At 36.7% G+C, this 21,005-nt stretch overlaps 4 protein-coding genes across 4 annotated transcripts; all 4 read left to right on the forward strand.

Moving 5' to 3' along the window:
* The first annotated feature begins 166 nt into the window (after window positions 1–166).
* LOC134820444 (histone H4 transcription factor-like) lies at window positions 167–8,622 on the forward strand. Its single transcript, XM_063830828.1, has 6 exons — window positions 167–263; window positions 3,734–3,842; window positions 5,869–6,100; window positions 6,349–6,819; window positions 7,049–7,461; window positions 7,666–8,622. Exons 1-6 carry the CDS (start codon window positions 200–202, stop codon window positions 8,036–8,038), a joined length of 1,662 nt encoding a protein of 553 aa, XP_063686898.1. The 5' UTR covers window positions 167–199; the 3' UTR covers window positions 8,039–8,622.
* A 119-nt stretch (window positions 8,623–8,741) lies between these two features.
* LOC134821445 (EF-hand calcium-binding domain-containing protein 11-like) lies at window positions 8,742–9,170 on the forward strand. The gene has a single exon (XM_063832187.1). It carries the CDS (start codon window positions 8,742–8,744, stop codon window positions 9,168–9,170), a length of 429 nt encoding a protein of 142 aa, XP_063688257.1.
* A 15-nt stretch (window positions 9,171–9,185) lies between these two features.
* LOC134820448 (eIF-2-alpha kinase GCN2-like) lies at window positions 9,186–14,961 on the forward strand. The gene is given in 3 exon segments (XM_063830832.1): window positions 9,186–9,394; window positions 9,875–12,738; window positions 12,740–14,961. Coding segments are annotated over 2 exon segments (4,182 nt in total). The 5' UTR covers window positions 9,186–9,394; window positions 9,875–9,879; the 3' UTR covers window positions 14,063–14,961.
* Window positions 14,962–15,328: 367 nt separating this feature from the next.
* On the forward strand, window positions 15,329–17,216 carry LOC134820768 (uncharacterized). Its single transcript, XM_063831358.1, has 3 exons — window positions 15,329–15,925; window positions 16,090–16,208; window positions 16,851–17,216. Exons 1-3 carry the CDS (start codon window positions 15,780–15,782, stop codon window positions 16,913–16,915), a joined length of 330 nt encoding a protein of 109 aa, XP_063687428.1. The 5' UTR covers window positions 15,329–15,779; the 3' UTR covers window positions 16,916–17,216.
* Window positions 17,217–21,005: the final 3,789 nt, after the last annotated feature.

The following is a 21,005-nucleotide window of genomic DNA, read 5'->3' on the forward strand; positions in this document are numbered from 1 at the left end:
TTGAGTCAAGAATTGGATTAATTGAAACCCCCCTTTAGTTTCAGGGACAAAAGAAAATCGTGATTCCGCACATGCCGCGATTTCCTTTTGTCCCTGTTTAGTTTTGACGGATATTTAACAACCTATAATCTGTATATATAACAACTTGTGAGCCAGATTCTACTATTAGGTATGATATGGAGATAGTTCTACTAGAAATATGGACTGTGATTACAATGAGTACGTAGCCTTATCTCAGACAGACTCCAGTGCTAAAGAAGAAGGTAACTACTATTAACTAACTAACTAACTAACTAACTAACTAACTAACTAACTAACTAACTAACTAACTAACTAACTAACTAACTAACTAAATATCTAACTAACTAACTAACTAACTAACTAACTAACTAACTAACTAACTAACTAACTAACTAACTAACTAACTAACTAACTAACTAACTAACTAACTAACTAACTAACTAACTAACTAACTAACTAACTAACTAACCAACTAACTAACTAACTAACTAACTAACTAACTAACTAACTAACTAACTAACTAACTAACTAACTAACTAACCAACTAACTAACTAACTAACTAAATATCTAACTAAATAACTAACTAAATAACTAACTAACTAACTAACTAACTAACTAACTAACTAACTAACTAACTAACTAACTAACTAACTAAATAACTAACTAAATAACTAACTAACTAACTAACCAACTAACTAACTAACTAACTAAATATCTAACTAAATAACTAACTAAATAACTAACTAAATATCTAACTAAATAACTAACTAAATAACTAACTAACTAACTAACTAACTAACTAACTAACTAACTAACTAACTAACTAACTAACTAACTAACTAAATAACTAACTAAATAACTAACTAAATAACTAACTAACTAACTAACCAACTAACTAACTAACTAACTAAATATCTAACTAAATAACTAACTAAATAACTAACTAAATATCTAACTAAATAACTAACTAAATAACTAACTAAATAACTAACTAAATAACTAACTAACTAACTAACTAACTAACTAACTAACTAACTAGATAGCTAACTAACTAACTAACTAACTAACTAACTAACTAACTAACTAACTAACTAAATAACTAACTAAATAACTAACTAAATAACTAACTAAATAACTAACTAACTAACTAACTAACTAACTAACTAACTAACTAACTAACTAACTAACTAACTAAATATCTAACTAAATAACTAACTAAATAACTAACTAAATATCTAACTAACTAACTAACTAACTAACTAACTAACTAAATAACTAACTAAATAACTAACTAAATAACTAACTAACTAACTAACTAACTAACTAACTAACTAACTAACTAACTAACTAACTAACTAACTAACTAAATAACTAACTAAATAACTAACTAAATAACTAACTAAATAACTAACTAACTAACTAACCAACTAACTAACTAACTAACTAAATATCTAACTAAATAACTAACTAAATAACTAACTAACTAACTAACTAAATAACTAACTAAATAACTAACTAAATAACTAACTAAATAACTAACTAACTAACTAACCAACTAACTAACTAACTAAATATCTAACTAAATAACTAACTAAATAACTAACTAAATATCTAACTAAATAACTAACTAAATAACTAACTAAATAACTAACTAAATAACTAACTAACTAACTAACTAACTAACTAGCTAACTAACTAACTAACTAACTAACTAACTAACTAACTAACTAAATATCTAACTAAATAACTAACTAAATAACTAACTAACTAACTAACTAACTAACTAACTAACTAACTAACTAACTAACTAACTAACTAACTAACTAACCAACTAACTAACTAACTAACTAAATATCTAACTAAATAACTAACTAAATAACTAACTAACTAACTAACTAACTAACTAACTAACTAACTAACTAACTAACTAACTAACTAAATAACTAACTAAATAACTAACTAAATAACTAACTAAATAACTAACTAACTAACTAACCAACTAACTAACTAACTAACTAAATATCTAACTAAATAACTAACTAAATAACTAACTAAATATCTAACTAAATAACTAACTAAATAACTAACTAAATAACTAACTAAATAACTAACTAACTAACTAACTAACTAACTAACTAACTAGCTAGATAGCTAACTAACTAACTAACTAACTAACTAACTAACTAACTAACTAACTAACTAAATAACTAACTAAATAACTAACTAAATAACTAACTAAATAACTAACTAACTAACTAACTAACTAACTAACTAACTAACTAACTAACTAACTAACTAAATATCTAACTAAATAACTAACTAAATAACTAACTAAATATCTAACTAACTAACTAACTAACTAACTAACTAACTAAATAACTAACTAAATAACTAACTAAATAACTAACTAACTAACTAACTAACTAACTAACTAACTAACTAACTAACTAACTAACTAACTAACTAACTAACTAAATAACTAACTAAATAACTAACTAAATAACTAACTAAATAACTAACTAACTAACTAACCAACTAACTAACTAACTAACTAAATATCTAACTAAATAACTAACTAAATAACTAACTAACTAACTAACTAACTAACTAACTAACTAACTAACTAACTAACTAACTAACTAACTAACTAACTAACTAACTAAATAACTAACTAAATAACTAACTAAATAACTAACTAAATAACTAACTAACTAACTAACCAACTAACTAACTAACTAACTAAATATCTAACTAAATAACTAACTAAATAACTAACTAAATATCTAACTAACTAACTAACTAACTAAATAACTAACTAAATAACTAACTAAATAACTAACTAACTAACTAACTAACTAACTAACTAGCTAGATAGCTAACTAACTAACTAACTAACTAACTAACTAACTAACTAACTAACTAACTAACTAACTAACTAACTAACTAACTAACTAACTAACTAACTAACTAACTAACTAACTAACTAAATAACTAACTAAATAACTAACTAAATAACTAACTAAATAACTAACTAACTAACTAACCAACTAACTAACTAACTAACTAAATATCTAACTAAATAACTAACTAAATAACTAACTAAATATCTAACTAAATAACTAACTAAATAACTAACTAAATAACTAACTAAATAACTAACTAACTAACTAACTAACTAACTAACTAACTAACTAGCTAGATAGCTAACTAACTAACTAACTAACTAACTAACTAACTAACTAACTAACTATCTAACTAACTAACTAAATAACTAACTAACTAACTATCTAACTAACTAACTAACTAACTAACTATCTATCTAACTAACTAACTAACTAACTATCTAACTAACTAACTAACTAACTAACTAACTACTCAACTACTGTTAACCTCTTAATCTAATGGTTTATCCAGAACCAATATTTGTTCGTCTGACTACCGCTTGGGAAACTAAATATTTCTTATTTCTCTTATAATATAAATCATAAATAAATATTACAGATATTACATAAATAAACATTACAGATATTACATTATAAATAAACATTACAAATATTACATAAATAAACATAACAGATATTACATAAATAAACATTACAGATATTACATAAATAAATATTACAAATATTACATAAATAAACATTACAGATATTACATAAATAAACATTACAGATATTACATAAATAAACATAATTTATTGCGTTTGACCAGGTTCGGAAGACAGCCACTCCACTGCTGAGTTGTTCTACAAATATGAGCTTATTGAGGATGAGATTGCTGGTTTCCTTGAATCTGAAAAGGAAGAGTGTAAAACTTACATGTGAGCTTCTGTGTGACCCCCCCCCCCCCTCCTTCTGTTCTATTCGTTTCTGTGTATTGAATGTAAACTAATGTTAGATATTAGTGTAAAGGTTTTTTATTTCTTCATAAACGTTTGAATTGTTGTGCTACTTCTACAGCTGTGTTTGTATCTGTATATCATGTCTATAATAAGCCACCTACTCAGGCTCTATAATAAGCCACCTACTCAGGCTCTATAATAAGCCACCTACTCAGGCTATATAATAAGCCACCTACTCAGGCTCTATAATAAGCCACCTACTCAGGCTCTATAATAAGCCACCTACTCAGGCTCTATAATAAGCCACCTACTCAGGCTCTATAATAAGCCACCTACTCAGGCGGGGGGGGGGCCAATGGCATAAATGGAGAAAATGGAGAATTACTCATAGGTTTTTCCATTTTCTCCATAGAAATAGTCTCCATTTTATGCCATTTTATGCCATTTTATGCCATTGAAAACCTGAAAAATTTAGAATTTCGAGAAAAATTATTTTAAAAAAAGATATTTTCGGCCAATAATGAACAGGGTATCATGAAACATGGAGAAAAGTGGTTTTGAGAAAAACTTTGAAAAATGTTGACTTAGAAAATTTTCGGTCCGAGTCATTTTCGATACGTACCTCCCGTATCGAGAGCTCCCGATTCCGAGCTCTTGTTGCAAAGGGGAGGCCTGCCTTCCGAGATCGCATTACCTCGAGTCCAAAATTGTGTATCGAGGGGAAGGTGTGGACTTCGAAAAACCGAAAAAATATTTTCGGCAAATAATGAACAGGGTAGCATGAAACGTGGAGAAAAGCGGTTTTCAGAAAAAATTTGAAAAATTTTGACCGAAAAAATATTTTCGGCTTATAATGAACAAGGTAGCATGAAACGTGGAGAAAAGTGTTTTTCAGAAAAACTTTGAAAAATGTTGACTTAGAAATTTACCCCTCGGTACACAATTTTGGACTCGATGCTTCCCCCTGGTAATGCGATCTCGGAAGGCAGGCCTCCCCTTTGCAACACGAGCTCGGAATCGGGAGCTCTCGATACGAGAGGTACGTATCGAGAACTCGACTCGGGCCGAAAATTTTCTAAGTCAAAATTTTTCAAAGTTTTTCTAAAAACCACTTTTCTCCACGGTTCCTGCTACCCTCTTCATTATTAGTCGAAAATATTTTGTTGGTTTTTCGGTTTATCGAAGTCTGCACCTACCCCTCGATACACAAATTTGGACTCGAGGCAATTCCCCTGGTAATGCGATCTCGGAAGGCAGGCCTCCCCGTTGCAGTGCGAGCTTGTTTCGACTTTCGAGGATGTAGGTCTCACTTCTCAGTGCCTATTACTCTCCCCTATTACTCACTCCTGCTGTAGCCTGTAGAAATAACTTTACACTAGGCTTGAGTAATTATGAGTTTGCCTGAAGTGTGCCTCTACTAACCTAGTATAAGCATCTAGTAGCCTACTATGAGCTTTCATAAGCTTGTTACGCCCCTAGTAAGCGTAAATAAACATGTTAGGATGTCCAATTTAGGTGTTAAATGGTGTTAAAGATGAAATTTCGAAGACAAAATTCATGGCATAAAATGGAGAAAATGGAGAATTACTCATGGGTTTTTCCATTTTCTCCATAGAAAAAGTCTCCATTTTATGCCATTTTATGCCATTTTATGCCATTGGCCCCCCCCCCCCCCACTCAGGCTCTATAATAAGCCACCTACTCAGGCTCTATAATAAGCCACCTACTCAGGCTCTATAATAAGCCACCTACTCAGGCTCTATAATAAGCCACCTACTCAGGCTCTATAATAAGCCACCTACTCAGGCTCTATAATAAGCCACCTACTCAGGCTCTATAATAAGCCACCTACTCAGGCTCTATAATAAGCCACCTACTCAGGCTCTATAATAAGCCACCTACTCAGGCTCTATAATAAGCCACCTACTCAGGGTCTATAATAAGCCACCTACTCAGGCTCTATAATAAGCCACCTACTCAGGCTCTATAATAACCACCTACTCAGGCTGATTTGTGAATGGGACGGGTGCGGGGAGAGCTTCCAACTGGTCCAGAACTCCTTCTTCCTGCATCACATCCAGAGTCACGTGCACGAGGAATGTGATAACTTACTGGAGGGGAGGGTGGAAAGCTTCGTGTGTAAGTGGAGGGGTTGTGCTAAACCGGACGAGGGCATCAAGCAGGAGCTACAGTTTGCTAGACATGTCCTCTATCATCCCTTCCATCAAAAACTCAAGGTTTCTTTCAATGATATGTGTTTTCATCAACACTTTTTTAACCAATTAGGTAGCTATGATTGCCTTGAAAACAGTATCGGTTGTTACTATATTAACTTGAACTGAATTTATTAGTTGTTACTATATTAACTTGAACTGTATTTATTATTGTTACTATATTAACTTGAACTGTATTTATTTGAAGGTGCGAGGCTTGCTAACTGTATTTATTTGAAGGTGCGAGGATTGCTAACTGTATTTATTTGAAGGTGCGAGGATTGCTAGCATTACGAGCTAACAAGATATTTGTCCCGTGTCAGCTAGACACCTCCTATCAGAACATGGTTCCAGACTTCCCCACCTCTATATTTTGCCAATGGGAGGGCTGCTCCTTCAAGTGCAACTGTATCACATCTTTTGATGATCACGTTCGTTTTCACGTATACGAACAGAAAGTGCCGGACGCCCCGAAAGTAAAACGTATAGCACTACAAGGACCCCACAGCAAGAAGCGCTCCAAAGGTTTAACCCTGTACAGGTGTAAGTGGGCGGGGTGTAACGAGTGTGTATCTAGTGATGTTAACAAGGTGCAGCAACACACCCAGACACACACCAACCTCAGACCCTACGCCTGCTCCAGATGTGGAGCTCTGTTCTGTAACAAGGACAAGTTCCTGGACCATCACCGGAGACAGGCTACAGAGGAGAGCGGGTTCATCCTGGATAACATAGTCTTCCAGGTTATAAGCCCTATTTGTACGTGGCACGCGTAGTGTATTGATATGTAACCCATGTGTACACGAGTATAGTTTACCTTTGCTTACAATTTCTTGAATTACAGATACAAGTTAAGTTCTACGGCAATTGAACTAATTTCAAGTGTTTCCCGTATTTAATGCATACTTTATCTATATTATTATCATGGAGATTGAAGTGAGCTGATTGGAGCTTATACCTAAATACTTCCAGTGCACGTACTGTCAGAAGAAGTACCCCTCAGAGACAATACTGCAGAACCACATGCGGAGTCACATCTACAATATCATGTGTCAATACTGCCACAATACCTTCAGTAAACCTAGTGGACTGAGGAAACACATCATATACCGTCACAGGAAGGAGAGGAAGTATGCGTGTCAGCATCAGAACTGTGACTACAAAGCTAAAGATAGGTACGATCTGTCTAAACACGTGGAGCGCGCCCATGTGGAGAGGGAAGTGTTTCAGTGTAAGGAGGGGGACTGTAAATACACGTGTTATAACGAGGACACCTACAAACTACATCTCAAGAAGAAACACTCCAGCTGCCCTAAAAACTACATGTGTCATATCTGTAATAAACTGCTGGGCGAGGGCAGGACCCTCTCAAGACATCTTATTAAGTAAGATTACTTTTAGTTGCTTTACATTGATTTCTCTGTATTGTATTATATTCATAGCTAAATTAATGTCAAGGAAATAGTGTAGTAAATTTGAAGAGTAATTAATTTAGTATAATTGATCAGGGCTGAATATACCCCCCCCCCCCCCCCCCCCCGTCCCCCCTATTATTGTTATAACATTGTGACGAGCCCTCTCTCTTTCAGTAAGCACGACTACACTCGGCCGACTGGTGTTGCTAAATTCAGATACTCCTGTGACTCAGACGGCATCTACCGGCTCCAGAAGATAAAATACGAGAGTAAGAAACTAGTAGCAATAAAGGAACTACAAAAGAAGGCAGAGAGCTCGTTCCTTGCACTGGGGGTGAGTCCCCGAACCAACATGGACCTGGTCATCAGGACGGACTCCGGGGAGGAACAACAACTCAAATTTGTTTCTTACAAAAACGCTTTAAAGGAGCTGAACAGTGACTCTCAGACTGAGGAGGATCTAGAGGACGATACTGACGAGGAGGAGGAGGGGGAGAGGAGGAGCAGTGTGGATCTCAACCTCGCCCGGGCTTCTGACTTCCGCTGAATAGCTTGTGTTTTCTGACTAATATCTTTTGATAGTGGAACTGTGTTTAACACATTGTTGAATATTCGAATAAAGGGACGTCAGCCTCATTAGAGTATTTTTTTCCAATTTCTAATCTCCGGTTAAAAATAGAACGGTTGTGTAAGAAATCTATTTTAAGGAAGAATCCTCTTAGCTTTGTCACTGTGACAAATGTCACTTAGCTTTGTCACTGTGACAAATGAATCCTCTTAGCTTTGTCACTGTGACAAATGTCACTTAGCTTTGTCACTGTGACAAATTAATTTTTATCCAGAATTGAACTATCTTGACCAGTTACCAGTTATATACATTGAACAAATTTGAACATTATTTATTTATAATATTTATTATTGATGCGAATGATAGCTTGATAAAAGATATTTACAGTCGATTTAAGCTGAACGTCAGGGTTAGAATTTAAAAAACGATTTATTCCTGAATATTTGAATCATTATGATGAGCAAGTGTACCAAATAAAGTTATAATACTTGTGTAATTATCTATTGCAGTTTAACTGAATTAATTTAATGACCGTTTCCTTCCAAATTTCGAAGTTTCCAAGCGCAATATTGGCAACTCCTCGCGGAGTCTGCTATTAGGTGGATATTAGGTGGTATTATGACCCACTTGTGTTGTTAGGTGGTATTGTTCCAATAATGACCCACTTGTGTTGTTAGGTGTGATGACGCTGGTAACAGATCCTGACAGAATACGAGCTGTTTTCAAGAAGTACAGCACAGACTCTACATACCTTACTCGTAAACAATACAAGGTAGCCGCTCTTGCTATATCCGGCTACAAACCCTCTAAAAGCATGGTGGAGAGACTGTATCGAGATATGGAGGTGGGTGATACCTTGGATATAGACACTTTCACCAGGATACAACTGGAACAAGCTAAACTAAGGAGTACTTCAGAAACACTGAAACAGATCTTCCAGTCATTTGACTGGTCTTGTAACGGGTTCATATCTAAAAGTGACTTTCTGAGGGCAGTGAGAGAGGTGATGCCTAACTACTCCACTGCTGAGGACGTGTTTGATAAAGCAGATTGGGACCAGGATGGGAGGATTAGTTGGAGAGACTTTGTTTCTCTCATGGGTGTCACGTGAGACAGTCCACTTAGATTCTAGTACTTTGGAGAAATCTAACTTATATCAGATGTTTAATGTTTTTACAAGCAAGGCTAGCAGTAATATATCAGATGTTTGATGTTTTTACAAGCAAGGCTAGCAGTAATACATCAGATGTTTAATGTTTTTACAAGCAAGGCTAGCAGTAATATATCAGATGTTTAATGTTTTTACAAGCAAGGCTAGCATTAACTACCACATAGGTACGTGGCTATATGAGATGGTTATATTATGAGATTTTTGCCAGTTTGATAGTTTATTCTGTCAACAATTTTTACCATCCGAAGTAATTCGTTTAAACTTGACGACTCATGCCAAGACACGTGTATAATGTATATATCAATCAGCAAGGAATTACAAGATATATCCCTTTTAAATATTATATTATTTGTATAATGTATATATAATATATATTCTATTGTACAGACTAAAGCATTTCTACATTATCTTACATTATTATGGAACTATTATTTTTTAATTCAAGTTCATACATCGTACCTATACTTACTTCTGAAAACTATTTTCAATATCAATTAGACCATTCATAATCTGATTAACTAATTAACATCTGATTAACTAATTAACATCTGATTAACTAATTAACATCTGATTAACTAATTAATATCTGATTAACTAATTAACATCTGATTAACTAATTAACATCTGATAAACTAATCTCGCAGGGTAAATGAGCGATGAAGAGAGCTCGTTATCAGGACTCTCAGAATCTGTGCAGTTCGAACAAGACTTACTAGAAGCTCAGTATTCAACCAAGAACTTTGAAGCAAATCCCAACAACCCTTATATTTACTCTCTTATCCTCTACCCTCAAGAGGTACCTTACTACGTGTCAGTGAAACTGTGTTTTGACGCTGCTCCTCCGTACCCTAAGAAGTCCCTGAAATGTACTGTGAAGAACAACACGATAGGTTTAGAGCCAGGAAACCACCTGGGTCTCACGGAGCACCAGATCAAGGAGCTGCAGGACACAGTGGACAAGTGTTCGGAGGGGGCCCAGAGGGACAGTGACCTGGCAGTTGATAGGGTGGTGGACCTTGTTAAGCAGTATTTGTACGATAACAACAAGAAGAGTTATTCTTTACATGATGATATGGAGAAAACTAACAAAGAAGAGCTCGAGATCAAGTCAAAGGAGTCCAATCTCATTGTGATTCAGGGTAAAACATGTGAAAAGAGGTATCCTCCTTGTATTCAAGCTGGTTCGAGGTTGCAGATTTATAAGGACCCTTTGAGCACAGGAAACAGTTTCTGCTTTAACATCACATGTCTATCTGAAGCTACAGACCAGGGCGTTTTCAATGCTTTTGATGAAAATTATAAACTTCATCTCGTCCACGAGTACATTCTTGATTTGTCCTCAGTTAAATTAAAAACTGAGCTGCAAGGTATCCAAAAAGAATTCTCTCGAACCCAAAAGCTGAACAGTCATGCCAGTGTATTGAAGTACCTGGGTCTCGCCTGCAATGTATCAAATGTCAGTAACGTTGTCCATGTCCTAACTGGTGACGCCTTGCCTCTTTCAGGGTTTACAAAACCATATGCGAATAGCAAACAACTTGCTAAAGAGGTTGTGTCGGGGTTACAGTTCCTGCACAATCAAGACATAATGCACGGTCTACTGTCTGTTGATTCTGTGTTTGTGAGCAGGCAGGGACGACACTTGATCGGTGAATACGGATTCTCCAAAAAATTGTTGCTGAACAGTTTAAAAACACCGTTTAAGAAGTTTTCCCTAAAATATCCGGATGCAGTTAAAGAAAGTGGACGGTACCTGGACATTCTGTTGCTGGGTCATCTCATTTACCACGTCTCTGTAGGTAGAAAACCTGACTCTGCCTATCCTTCTCCACCATCCCACTTAGAACCTCACCTGCTGGACTTCATTAAGCAATGTGTGACCGAGGATAAAACGTGCAGAGCTACACTTGCAACGTTAGCATCACACGATTTCATCGGAGAACAGATGCTTCACATCACGGATAATGTGGAGGAACAAAACATGCAGTTCTCCACTGGAACAGGGACCGGGACATTAGAAGAGGGTTCAGAAGATGATACAGAGCAGCCCTGGATCAGGTCCAATAGACTTACGAATGAGTACGACGTTAAAGGCGTACTTGGGAGAGGTGGTTTCGGCAGCGTTATCAAAGTGCGCAATAAAATTGACGGTAGTTTTTATGCCATGAAAGTGGTGCAGCTCTCTAGGTCGTCTAAAAATGCTATAGAGTCAATGAGGAAGGAAGTGAAGCTGCTGTCCCAGTTGAAGCACAATAACATTGTCCGCTACAATAGCGTGTTTATTGAGAGTCAAATGATAAGGGATCCACTTGACAGCAGTGATAATACAGCAAGCAAAGCGTCTGATATATCACAGACAGGATCCTCCTCCTCCTTCCCGTCCTACTCTTCAGAGGGGTCCGGGGATTGGGGTGCGGAGATGTCGTTCCAGCCCTCCAAAGCAGATATTAGATCACGTTACCACGAGGATATGTCCGACGAGAGCGAAGAGGAGTCCGAGGATGATTCAGACGACATCGTATTCGAGCACTCGTGTAAACCGTCAGGAGTGGAGACGTCTCAGGCTTCAGAAAACGAAACGGATTCTCCGTCTTGCTCGGTAATTGTGATGTTCATTCAGATGGAGTTTTGTGAAAACACTACCTTGAGAACACTGATCTGCAATACGAAACTAGATCCACCTCTTTACAAAGATCCAGATCTTTTTCTCAGACTTCTCAGGCAAATAGTTGATGCTCTAGAGTACATCCATTTCATGAACATTATTCATCGGGATCTAAAGCCGGAGAACATATTTTTAGACGCTAAAAATGATATAAAAATTGGTGATTTTGGGTTGGCTGTTAGTGGTAGTCACGGTCGAGGCGGACCTAACTCAGTGGTTGGGACCTCTCATTACATTGCTCCAGAGATCAGATCTCAACGTAAGTACACGCCTCTAGTTGACATCTACAGCTTAGGTATAATTACCTTCGAAATGGTCCATGGACCTTTCAACACAAAAACTGAGCGGTATTTTGTGCTCGAGAGTCTGCGAAAACCTGAAATCAAGATACCAGATGATGTATTTAGTGGGGACAAGTTTTCTGAACTGGAAGTTTTAGTCCGCAAAATGCTGAGTCACGACTTGACAGTGCGTCCTAAGGCGAGCGAGCTATCCCAGAATGATATCCTCCCTCCTCGACTCGCTCAGCAGGGTCTCCAAGAGATCTTACGGCACATAAACTCAGAACACGGTTCCCAGCGGCGGGACCAGTTTATAGACTGTCTCTTTAGCAAGGATATCGCTAATGGTGGCTTTCTTCAGTACGACCTCTACGATGAACCGGACACCAAGAATCATGATAGTCAGTTCACACGTGCAATGAACGATATTATCGAGAGAATGATGCCGGTGTTCCACAAGCATGGAGCAGTTCAGTGCCCTCTTCCCTTCCTCCTCCCCAAATGTGACCTGACTGATCAGCAGGACCGTCCCTACAACTTCCTGTCCAAGTCAGGGGCATTACCAGGTGCTCCCCTGTAGTTTAAAGCTCAACTTAGCTAAACATGTCCTCAAGAACAATACCCGTGACTTGAAGAGGTACGGTTTTACGCAGGTTTTCCGGAGGAGGGTTGAAAAAATGAAGAAACCGGATCCGAACCCAAACCCTCGCGATATTTTGGAGGGTAGTTTTGATATCATCTCGTCTGGCTCGCATATCGTCGCAAAGGCTGAAGTGTTACTGACTCTTCTTGACGTTTTGAAGGCAATACCCGAATTTAAAACATCCAACATAACAATTTATGTAAATCACACCAAGATTATGAGAGCGATTTTATTGTTTTATAAAATTGACGAGATTTATCATAATGAGATTTTGAAGTACATCTACGATTTTTATCAAAACTACTCAAAGTTAGAAGAGGCCCTGAAGAGCTATTCTAAACTCAATTCATTGAACGAGAGACAAGTTTCAAGTTTTCTAACTTTATTGAAGTGCGAAGGTCCGATAGATTTAATCCACAAGCGCACAGACCGTGATACGAACCTCATACTGTACAAATCTGGTCGGAGGATTGGAAACTTGTTTAAAGAAGGTCTGAAGGAAATCATTCAAGTTTTACTGCTGGTTACTTCGTCTGATTTGAACGAGACTGAAGAGATTCTGGACCCAGAGAGAAAGTTCAGTGAACTAGCCGAGAAGTTGTCTCTATCTGAGTCCTACAAGACGGATCTGTCTAAAATGGTAAAGTTCCGAGCAGGGGTGAGTAATGATCCGAACTGTTACTCTAACTTCATGTTTAAAGTAGTGCTGCAGAGTTCGGATAGTAGGCGAGCAGATACTATTGCAGTTGGGGGAGACTTCACAGAGCTGCTAGAGCAGTGGCAGTCTGTAAACTGCAACCACGGCTGGGAGGAGACTCCTCTACCTTCTGCTTTTGGGGTGGACTTTCTACTGGAGGACATGGCTAACATTTTCAAAACCCCTGATAAAACGAAAGTGTTGATAGTTTCTGATACCCAAGATAGTGACTCTGTTCAGATATTTTTGTTCATGAAGTCTTTGTGGGAGCGGGGGATCAGGGCAGAACTGTCATTTCCTGATGACAAATCAGTATCACATGCATATCACGTGGTCACATTCGCCAAAGATCACATCACCATCGACTCAGACAAAGCTTACATCAAGAGTCTGGGATTGAAAGAGGAAAAGAAATTCAAAACCCTTAAAATTGATGAAGCTTTAAAGTATTTGATTGAAGTTGAATCAAAGTGTGATCAAGTTGAAGCTATCAAGAAACAGAAAGTATTTGAGAGTCAGTCGTCTAGACAAGACGTCAACGTTTAGATTCTATTCAATCACAGTAAATCACCATGTTGTGTTTTGTATTTAAGGAGTAATGTGAAACAGTATGTGAGTAATTTTTATTATTTATTGAGTCCCGGGTGGAGAATGTTTTCTTTAGTAAAATTATTGTTTTTGGCATTCGTATATTTTACTTTTATTATACTCCTTATTATAGGTTTAACCAGTCCTCCAAAATCTTTGGGATAAGATTAAAGATTATTTTCACGATTTTAAATTGTTTACTATAAAATACGTAGAATAAATGATGAATTTATTACATAAAACTTTCATGAAGTTTAGAGATAGATTTAGGTATGATATAATATGGTAGTTACTCTTATGATATATTTAATTGTAGTACTCTTAGTCTTCTGTACAATTATAAAGTTATATTATATTATTGACGTATTATTCTTACATTTTATTCTAACTTTTGTCTCTTAGGTAATGTATTTTATTTTAGTATTGAATTTAATGAATAGATTTCATTGTGAAGATGATTAAATTAGTTTAAATAATATTTTCATTGTTCATAGATATTACTTTTCTCGAATTGCTTTATTGATCAACACAACATAATCATAAAAGTGTCTTAGACTCAATCATTTCAAGTTAAAATATTTTCTCTAGATGATATAATATTATGTAGTTATGTCGTGTCTAGATCTTCCATTATTTACTAATATGTACTAATACTATGCATTATAATTTGTTTTGTAGTGAAGTTGATCTCTGGTATGTTTGCATTGTAACTGATGTTTTGACACATCAATCAACTTACAGTAAATCTTCTAAATATCTGAGTGTGCGCCAAAAGGTTTTAAATTCATTATTTTACACAAATGTAGTAATTTTGTTCAGTAAATATTGTGTAATGATATTTGATAGGTTTTTAAGCATTTTGTTGAAAGTTTTACTTGTTTAAACCAAAAGCTGACACAATTAATAATTTTAGCGACCTTTGCAGGTTCTATCCAACATCATTATTGATTATTACATAACATTAATATCGGAAATTGAAAATTGAGGCAGATTGCAAGGTCCATATATATTATGGTTACATCCTTATAAATGGTTTTAGACTTGCCTAACAACTTGTACCAGTATATAATGTACGACCTGTTCTTATAATGTTGTGTATGTAAGATGACAGCCTGTTTTAGAATAGTATTTGGTAAACATGGATCTCTTGACATGGTTACTATGGTTACCATGGTTACCAAAGTTACCATGGTTACCATGGTTACTCTCAGTGTACTGATAACTAAACCTCTCAGCCATGTTATGGTACCAGACTCCGATACCCCAGATGACTCTCTAGTCTCCTCTCCCTCCACACCCCACCACAGATGAGCCGTGTCCTCAGCACTCCTCTCCTAAACCCCTGCTCCGCCGTATCAGCGAGTCTCTAGAGTCCAGGAAGGTTCTACTCAGAACATGGAGTGTAAATAATGTGGGGACCTTGACACAGAGCCCCTCTCTCTTGGAGAGGTTAGGAGGGTTGAGTGTGTGGGCCAGCACCCCCGCTGTTAGCAGCACCACCGCTGTTAGCAGCACACAGGATAATGCTAACAGTGCACAGGACACCCCTGCTACACACCCTACACAGGAAGAGGAGGAGGAGGAGGAGAAGGAGAGAAGGGATAAGCGGGAGTACGATGTAGTAGTAGAAGAAGACTCACCTGACGAAGATATTCCCCTACCTGACCCCAGAACGATGTCCTTATCCAGAAAGAGCAACATTGTGTCCCTAAACAGCAAGATGAAGAGGAGTATGAGTAGCCTAAGCTTGTTTAAGGCTCCCAGGATTAGGAGGAAACGGAAAAAGGGCGGTCTCGGCAAAGGAATAGAGCCTCAAACCTTGTGAGTTTATTAATCTAGGACCATGTTTTATAAGAGACAATCCAGATTAGCAATCATCGAGAAGTTTAATGACGATTATTCAGATTTTAACAAAATGATATTTAGATTAATGTTGCACTATTTTTTAATAAATTGTTAAATAACTTAAGCTAATTATACACTAGGTCGTTTGAAGGGGAGATAGATTTTGACTTGAAAGTGCTTGGTTCGAAAGAGTTTGTTGATCTAAGGTATCAGGATCCAGCCCAAGTCATCTACACGGAGTGGAGAAAATCTAACAAAAGTGAGTTATAGCTTGTATTTGCAAATAGTTTAACGTTAGGGTTAGGTTATTGACAGACCGATATTAAACAATGGAATTTCACTCTGTATTATTATTATTATGACTTAAGCGATGTGCTAGGATCTGAGTCCATAAATTTAACTGTGGCCAAACAACTTGTTCAAGAATTAAAAGAAAGTGCTAATAAAGACGACCCCAACAAGCGGACGACTGCAGAACCATGATAGACTTGGAACTCGAACGGTTATTTGTGTTCAGTGTGCTTGATTATTCTAGTAAAACGCTGATTACTTGAACTTTTGAGTTTTGAATCTCGTTGCAACTTTATTGGTCATAATATTTTAATCTCTGCGGTCAGTTCCAGCTTAACTCGAAAACATATTAGTGTTTGTTAGATAGTAAAATAGTTAGGCCCGGGGTTCAGGTAATTGGTTTAAATTCAGATCTACTGGGCTCTAGGGCCCACTGTCGTGATCCATGATACCACGACAGTGGGCCCTAACTGGGCTATTTGCAAGGCCCACAAGTCTCTCATTGAGGTCGTTCCATTTATTAGTCTGAAGGTTGAATTTTATAGATACAAATTAAGCGTTTGATCTGTATCATGTATACTGTTTCAATAGTTAACACTATACGTTTCAGCGAAGTGCCGGCTGAATGCTGATGAGCATTATAAAATGAGTCACAGACACTGCAAGCAAATGTGAGATGATTATTATGATAAGATGATAAGAAACTGGAATATTAGCAATTAAGAGATATTTATATGTTACTTAACTAAATGCTTTGTACTATTCATTACATGTTATACTCATATTTCTTTAAGTTTAAATCTTTACTTGAAATGATGTTACGTTTTTAATTTGAACCCTTTGGTTTAATTATTGTACAAATGAAGACTAAACAAATTATTTGGGTTCATAAAAAGTGTGTATATATACTCAATTGGTCTGAAACATATTATGTTAATAGTAAAATTGATTTGTTGGACTGTTTTCTGATAAGGGCTGAATAAAAATAAAAATGTCGATATTACACTTTTACATTCGTTGCTAAATTGTAGCTCTCTTATCAGCAGTTTTGTGTGCGCGTTGAATTATCTCTCTGGCTTTGTAGATTTGTATACATTGTTTGTACATTTTCTGTACAACGTGTACGATGCCTTTGCCGCTACAGAATGAACACTTGGATATGCTAGATGATGCTATGGTTATGAATGGCCAGTTCCTTACGGAGTATGTGAATCAGATACACATGGCAACTAACAGTATTTTCAAGGAGATTAGAAGTAAAATCGGTGCCGAACACAACGATGATGTGCAATTTGACAAACTGAACCAGAGAAGTGTGCCTAGAGAGAGGTTATCAGAATGGCTAGAGACAGTGTGCTGTTTGCTGAACGATTATTGTGGTCCATTGTTACAATCTGCCACAGAAACAGCTACCGACAACAGGGTGTTCAGGAAAGAAAAAATAGAAGATGCGAATAAGATCATAGAACTGCAAGAGAAGTTACTCTCTAAACAAGAAGAAGATATGACAAAAATCAGTGATCTGCAGGAGAAGTTAGCTTTGAAGAAGGATAACGAGATTGGAACTGTGAAAAGTGCAGCTCAGAAAGAGATTAAGACCTTTTCGTCTCTGTTGAAAAACACGTGCAAAAACGCCTTTGCACCGAAGAAAATCCAAGCTGCAGTGAAAAGGGTTGCCCTAGAAGAAGATCGAAGTAAAAGTCTGATTATCTTTGGGATTCCAGAGACTGAGGAGAACCTGGATGCTAAGGTATCTGGTATTTTGTTGGACCATCTCAACGAAAAACCAAAAATTTTGAGATGTAATAGAGTTGGAAAGGACACAAGTGAACGAGTCAGACCAGTTAAATTCACTTTGTCAAGCTCAGATCAAGCTCGTACCATCTTGAGCAAGACTAAGTTATTAAGACATGTAGACGGGTTTACTTCTGTTTACATAACTCCTGATAGATCAGCTGCAGACAGAATAGCCTACAAGAAAGTTGTCGTCCAGCTACTCAATAAAAGGACAGCAGAGCCGGACAAAGTTCACGTAATCAGGAACTTTAGAGTCATTAGCTCGGAGAAGGAGCCTTGAGAGTTTTATATTTTCTATAAGTACAATATTATATGTTTTGATTCATTGATTAATTAATTGTTGCTAGGGCCCAATGTTATTGCGGGTGTGGTATTTACTGCACACTACCGTGTTTTGGTTACCCCTCTCTCAATACATAATTCGGGTTTCGATATTCTGGGATAGTGAAAATTAGGGCTATATCGGTTTTTTCCTTTTATAACTGGGTTTATTTAGAAGCATTCAATTCTGTATAATTATGTATTGTTTGAAAAGTTTTAGATAAAAAAAAATTTATTTGATTAGGAAAATTTTTCTGATAACTTCTTTTATGTTATATGTTATACAGTGTACTTTATACCACCTTATCGGTTATAATTAATCATTAAAGCTGCTATTTCTTGCACGGAAACAGTCAAAAGGTGCCTAAAAGTTAAAATTAACCGTGCAAATATTTTAATTAGTAATAGCCTGCCGATTGACAGATTAGATATTGCAGGGGGGGGGGGGGGGTACACTACACTGCTTCAGTTCCAAATAAAATCGAATACTCAAAAGTACTAAAAGATAGTGTAGAATTTAAATAAGAGATACAATTTTCCTATTTACAATTCAATCCATTTGATTTTAATAAATAATCAACCAAAAAACTTTGACCGTGCACAGTTGAACTGTTTGAATTATAACTGACTACTCTAGTAGCTATATAACTGATGAGTTGTAGGTTTATGATGAGGAAATCTTATTTTCTATGATGTGTTTTTATTCTAACCCGTTTATTGCTAAATTCTGTATTTTATTTGGTCTAGAAGTAGAACACTAACAGATTAGTTACAAATTTAACAAATCTGAAATCAGCGTTCAAAAATTCATGGATTAAAGTTGTCTCACGCTGCAATTAAAGCCAAAGGAACTTGTCATGCGTAGCAGGCCCCATGCTAAGAATGTTCATAAACCGATTGAAGCTAGGCGGCGAGGTGGAATGACAGGCGGAGCACCGCCCAGTAACGTTTACCAGGCATGCCAATCTCTGCGCTGTATGCGCGGCGCTCTTTTCAAGCTTTCTGAACGTAAGAGAAACGATTATTAGATTAGCAAGCTAGATAAAGTACCGTAAGTTGAAACTTAAAGTTTTTTTAAACTTGACACGTTCCCTTTCGTCCACAGTTCGCGCGTCCATAAAAGCACGCATTGTCTATTGTTTGCTCTATCCAGAGCCCTTGTGATTGCAGTGGCGCGCGCCCGCCTCCCGTGCACATGGTTAGGTGTTGATTAACGGGTGATACTAGTAAAATATCTGTTCCATATATTGGACGTCGACTTAACGGGTGATACTCGTAAAATATTTGTTCCATATATATGAGTCCAACTCGGCGCGCGTCCTGGTAGGTTGTAAACCTACAAACATCGACGCGTCCTGGTAGGTTGTAAACCTACAAGGTGTTGAAGGACTTCGACGCGCCGCAAAAACTAGCATTCTTGCTTCGCATCTGACAAGATCGTTGCTTTGCTTCGCAGAGCTCAACGATCTGAAAGGGTTGACATCGTCAATTATTATTAGGCGCAGAAGTTTATTGTTACACGTTAATGGAATGACCCGCGCGGCGCGCACTTCTTCGTAGCGTAGCATTTGTATCGGGCTAATAAATGATATGATATAATATTTCGAGAAGAAAGCGGCACGCGCTATTGCGCTAATTCGAAAAAATTTAGACGCTAATTCGAAAAAATTTAGACGCGGAGTAACATTCGTCAATACACGCCAATCTCCATGCGCGGCGTTCTCTTTCAGCGCTTGCTTTGGCCGCAGCTTCGTGCCGACTGCCGACGTGCCGGCTCACTGCAGTTGACGTAATATTAATATAAGTGATTCCGAATCCTCCGATCCCATGACACATGATATAACATGAATGAAAACGCTTTCCTGAGGAGTTATTGTATCACGTGGTGATCCCCCCACTGTCGCTTCACTACTGTAGAGTTTCGACGATACAGGGGAGCCGCGCACTCGTGCGCGGCGGGTCATACAACGTATGGCAAAGGAGTTATGGGCAATAAAACTGTTTTGGCCACGTTACATATGCAATATGATAGAAAATTGCTATTCACGTTGTAGGCCCGCCGCGCACGAGTACAGTGCGGCTGTATTGTAACTTTCGCCCGGCGATCCTAAATGCATAAAATGACAATGGTGGTCACGACGTGATACAAATAGAAAACACAAATTTGATTGTTTAGGGCTAGTATTATAAGGCAGGGTAAAGGTTGTGGTTCAAATAATATCGTTTCGTTTTACTTGGGGACCTCAGGCTATTATATTTATGTTCATAATCGTAATAGAAATTCGGTGGTATGACAGGCTGAGCTCGGCCCAGTAAGTTTCGTTCTGCTCTAGCTGAAAAACCGTAAAACTAAAGTATTAATATAAATATAAGTAACTATATTAACTATATTATAAGTAACGTGTTAATTTTGAATTTTTGGACGCTGAGCGAATTTAAATGAGCCCAAATTAGGACCAATAACATAGTTCTGAATTTTACCTGAATTCTGTAATCCTAAATAGTTCATAGGTTCCTGAAAACCATGTGTAGTATGTGACAATACTGTCACCCAAATACTGTGTAATAAATCCACTCAGATCAACAAATCAGAAGTATCTAATTTATATTTGATGGTTTGAGCGATTCAATCTAACTCATGGCGTTT

This window comes from Bolinopsis microptera, chromosome 9 (assembly GCF_026151205.1).
Source record: "Bolinopsis microptera isolate Bmic1 chromosome 9, MBARI_Bmic_1.0, whole genome shotgun sequence".
Lineage (NCBI taxonomy): Eukaryota > Metazoa > Ctenophora > Tentaculata > Lobata > Bolinopsidae > Bolinopsis > Bolinopsis microptera.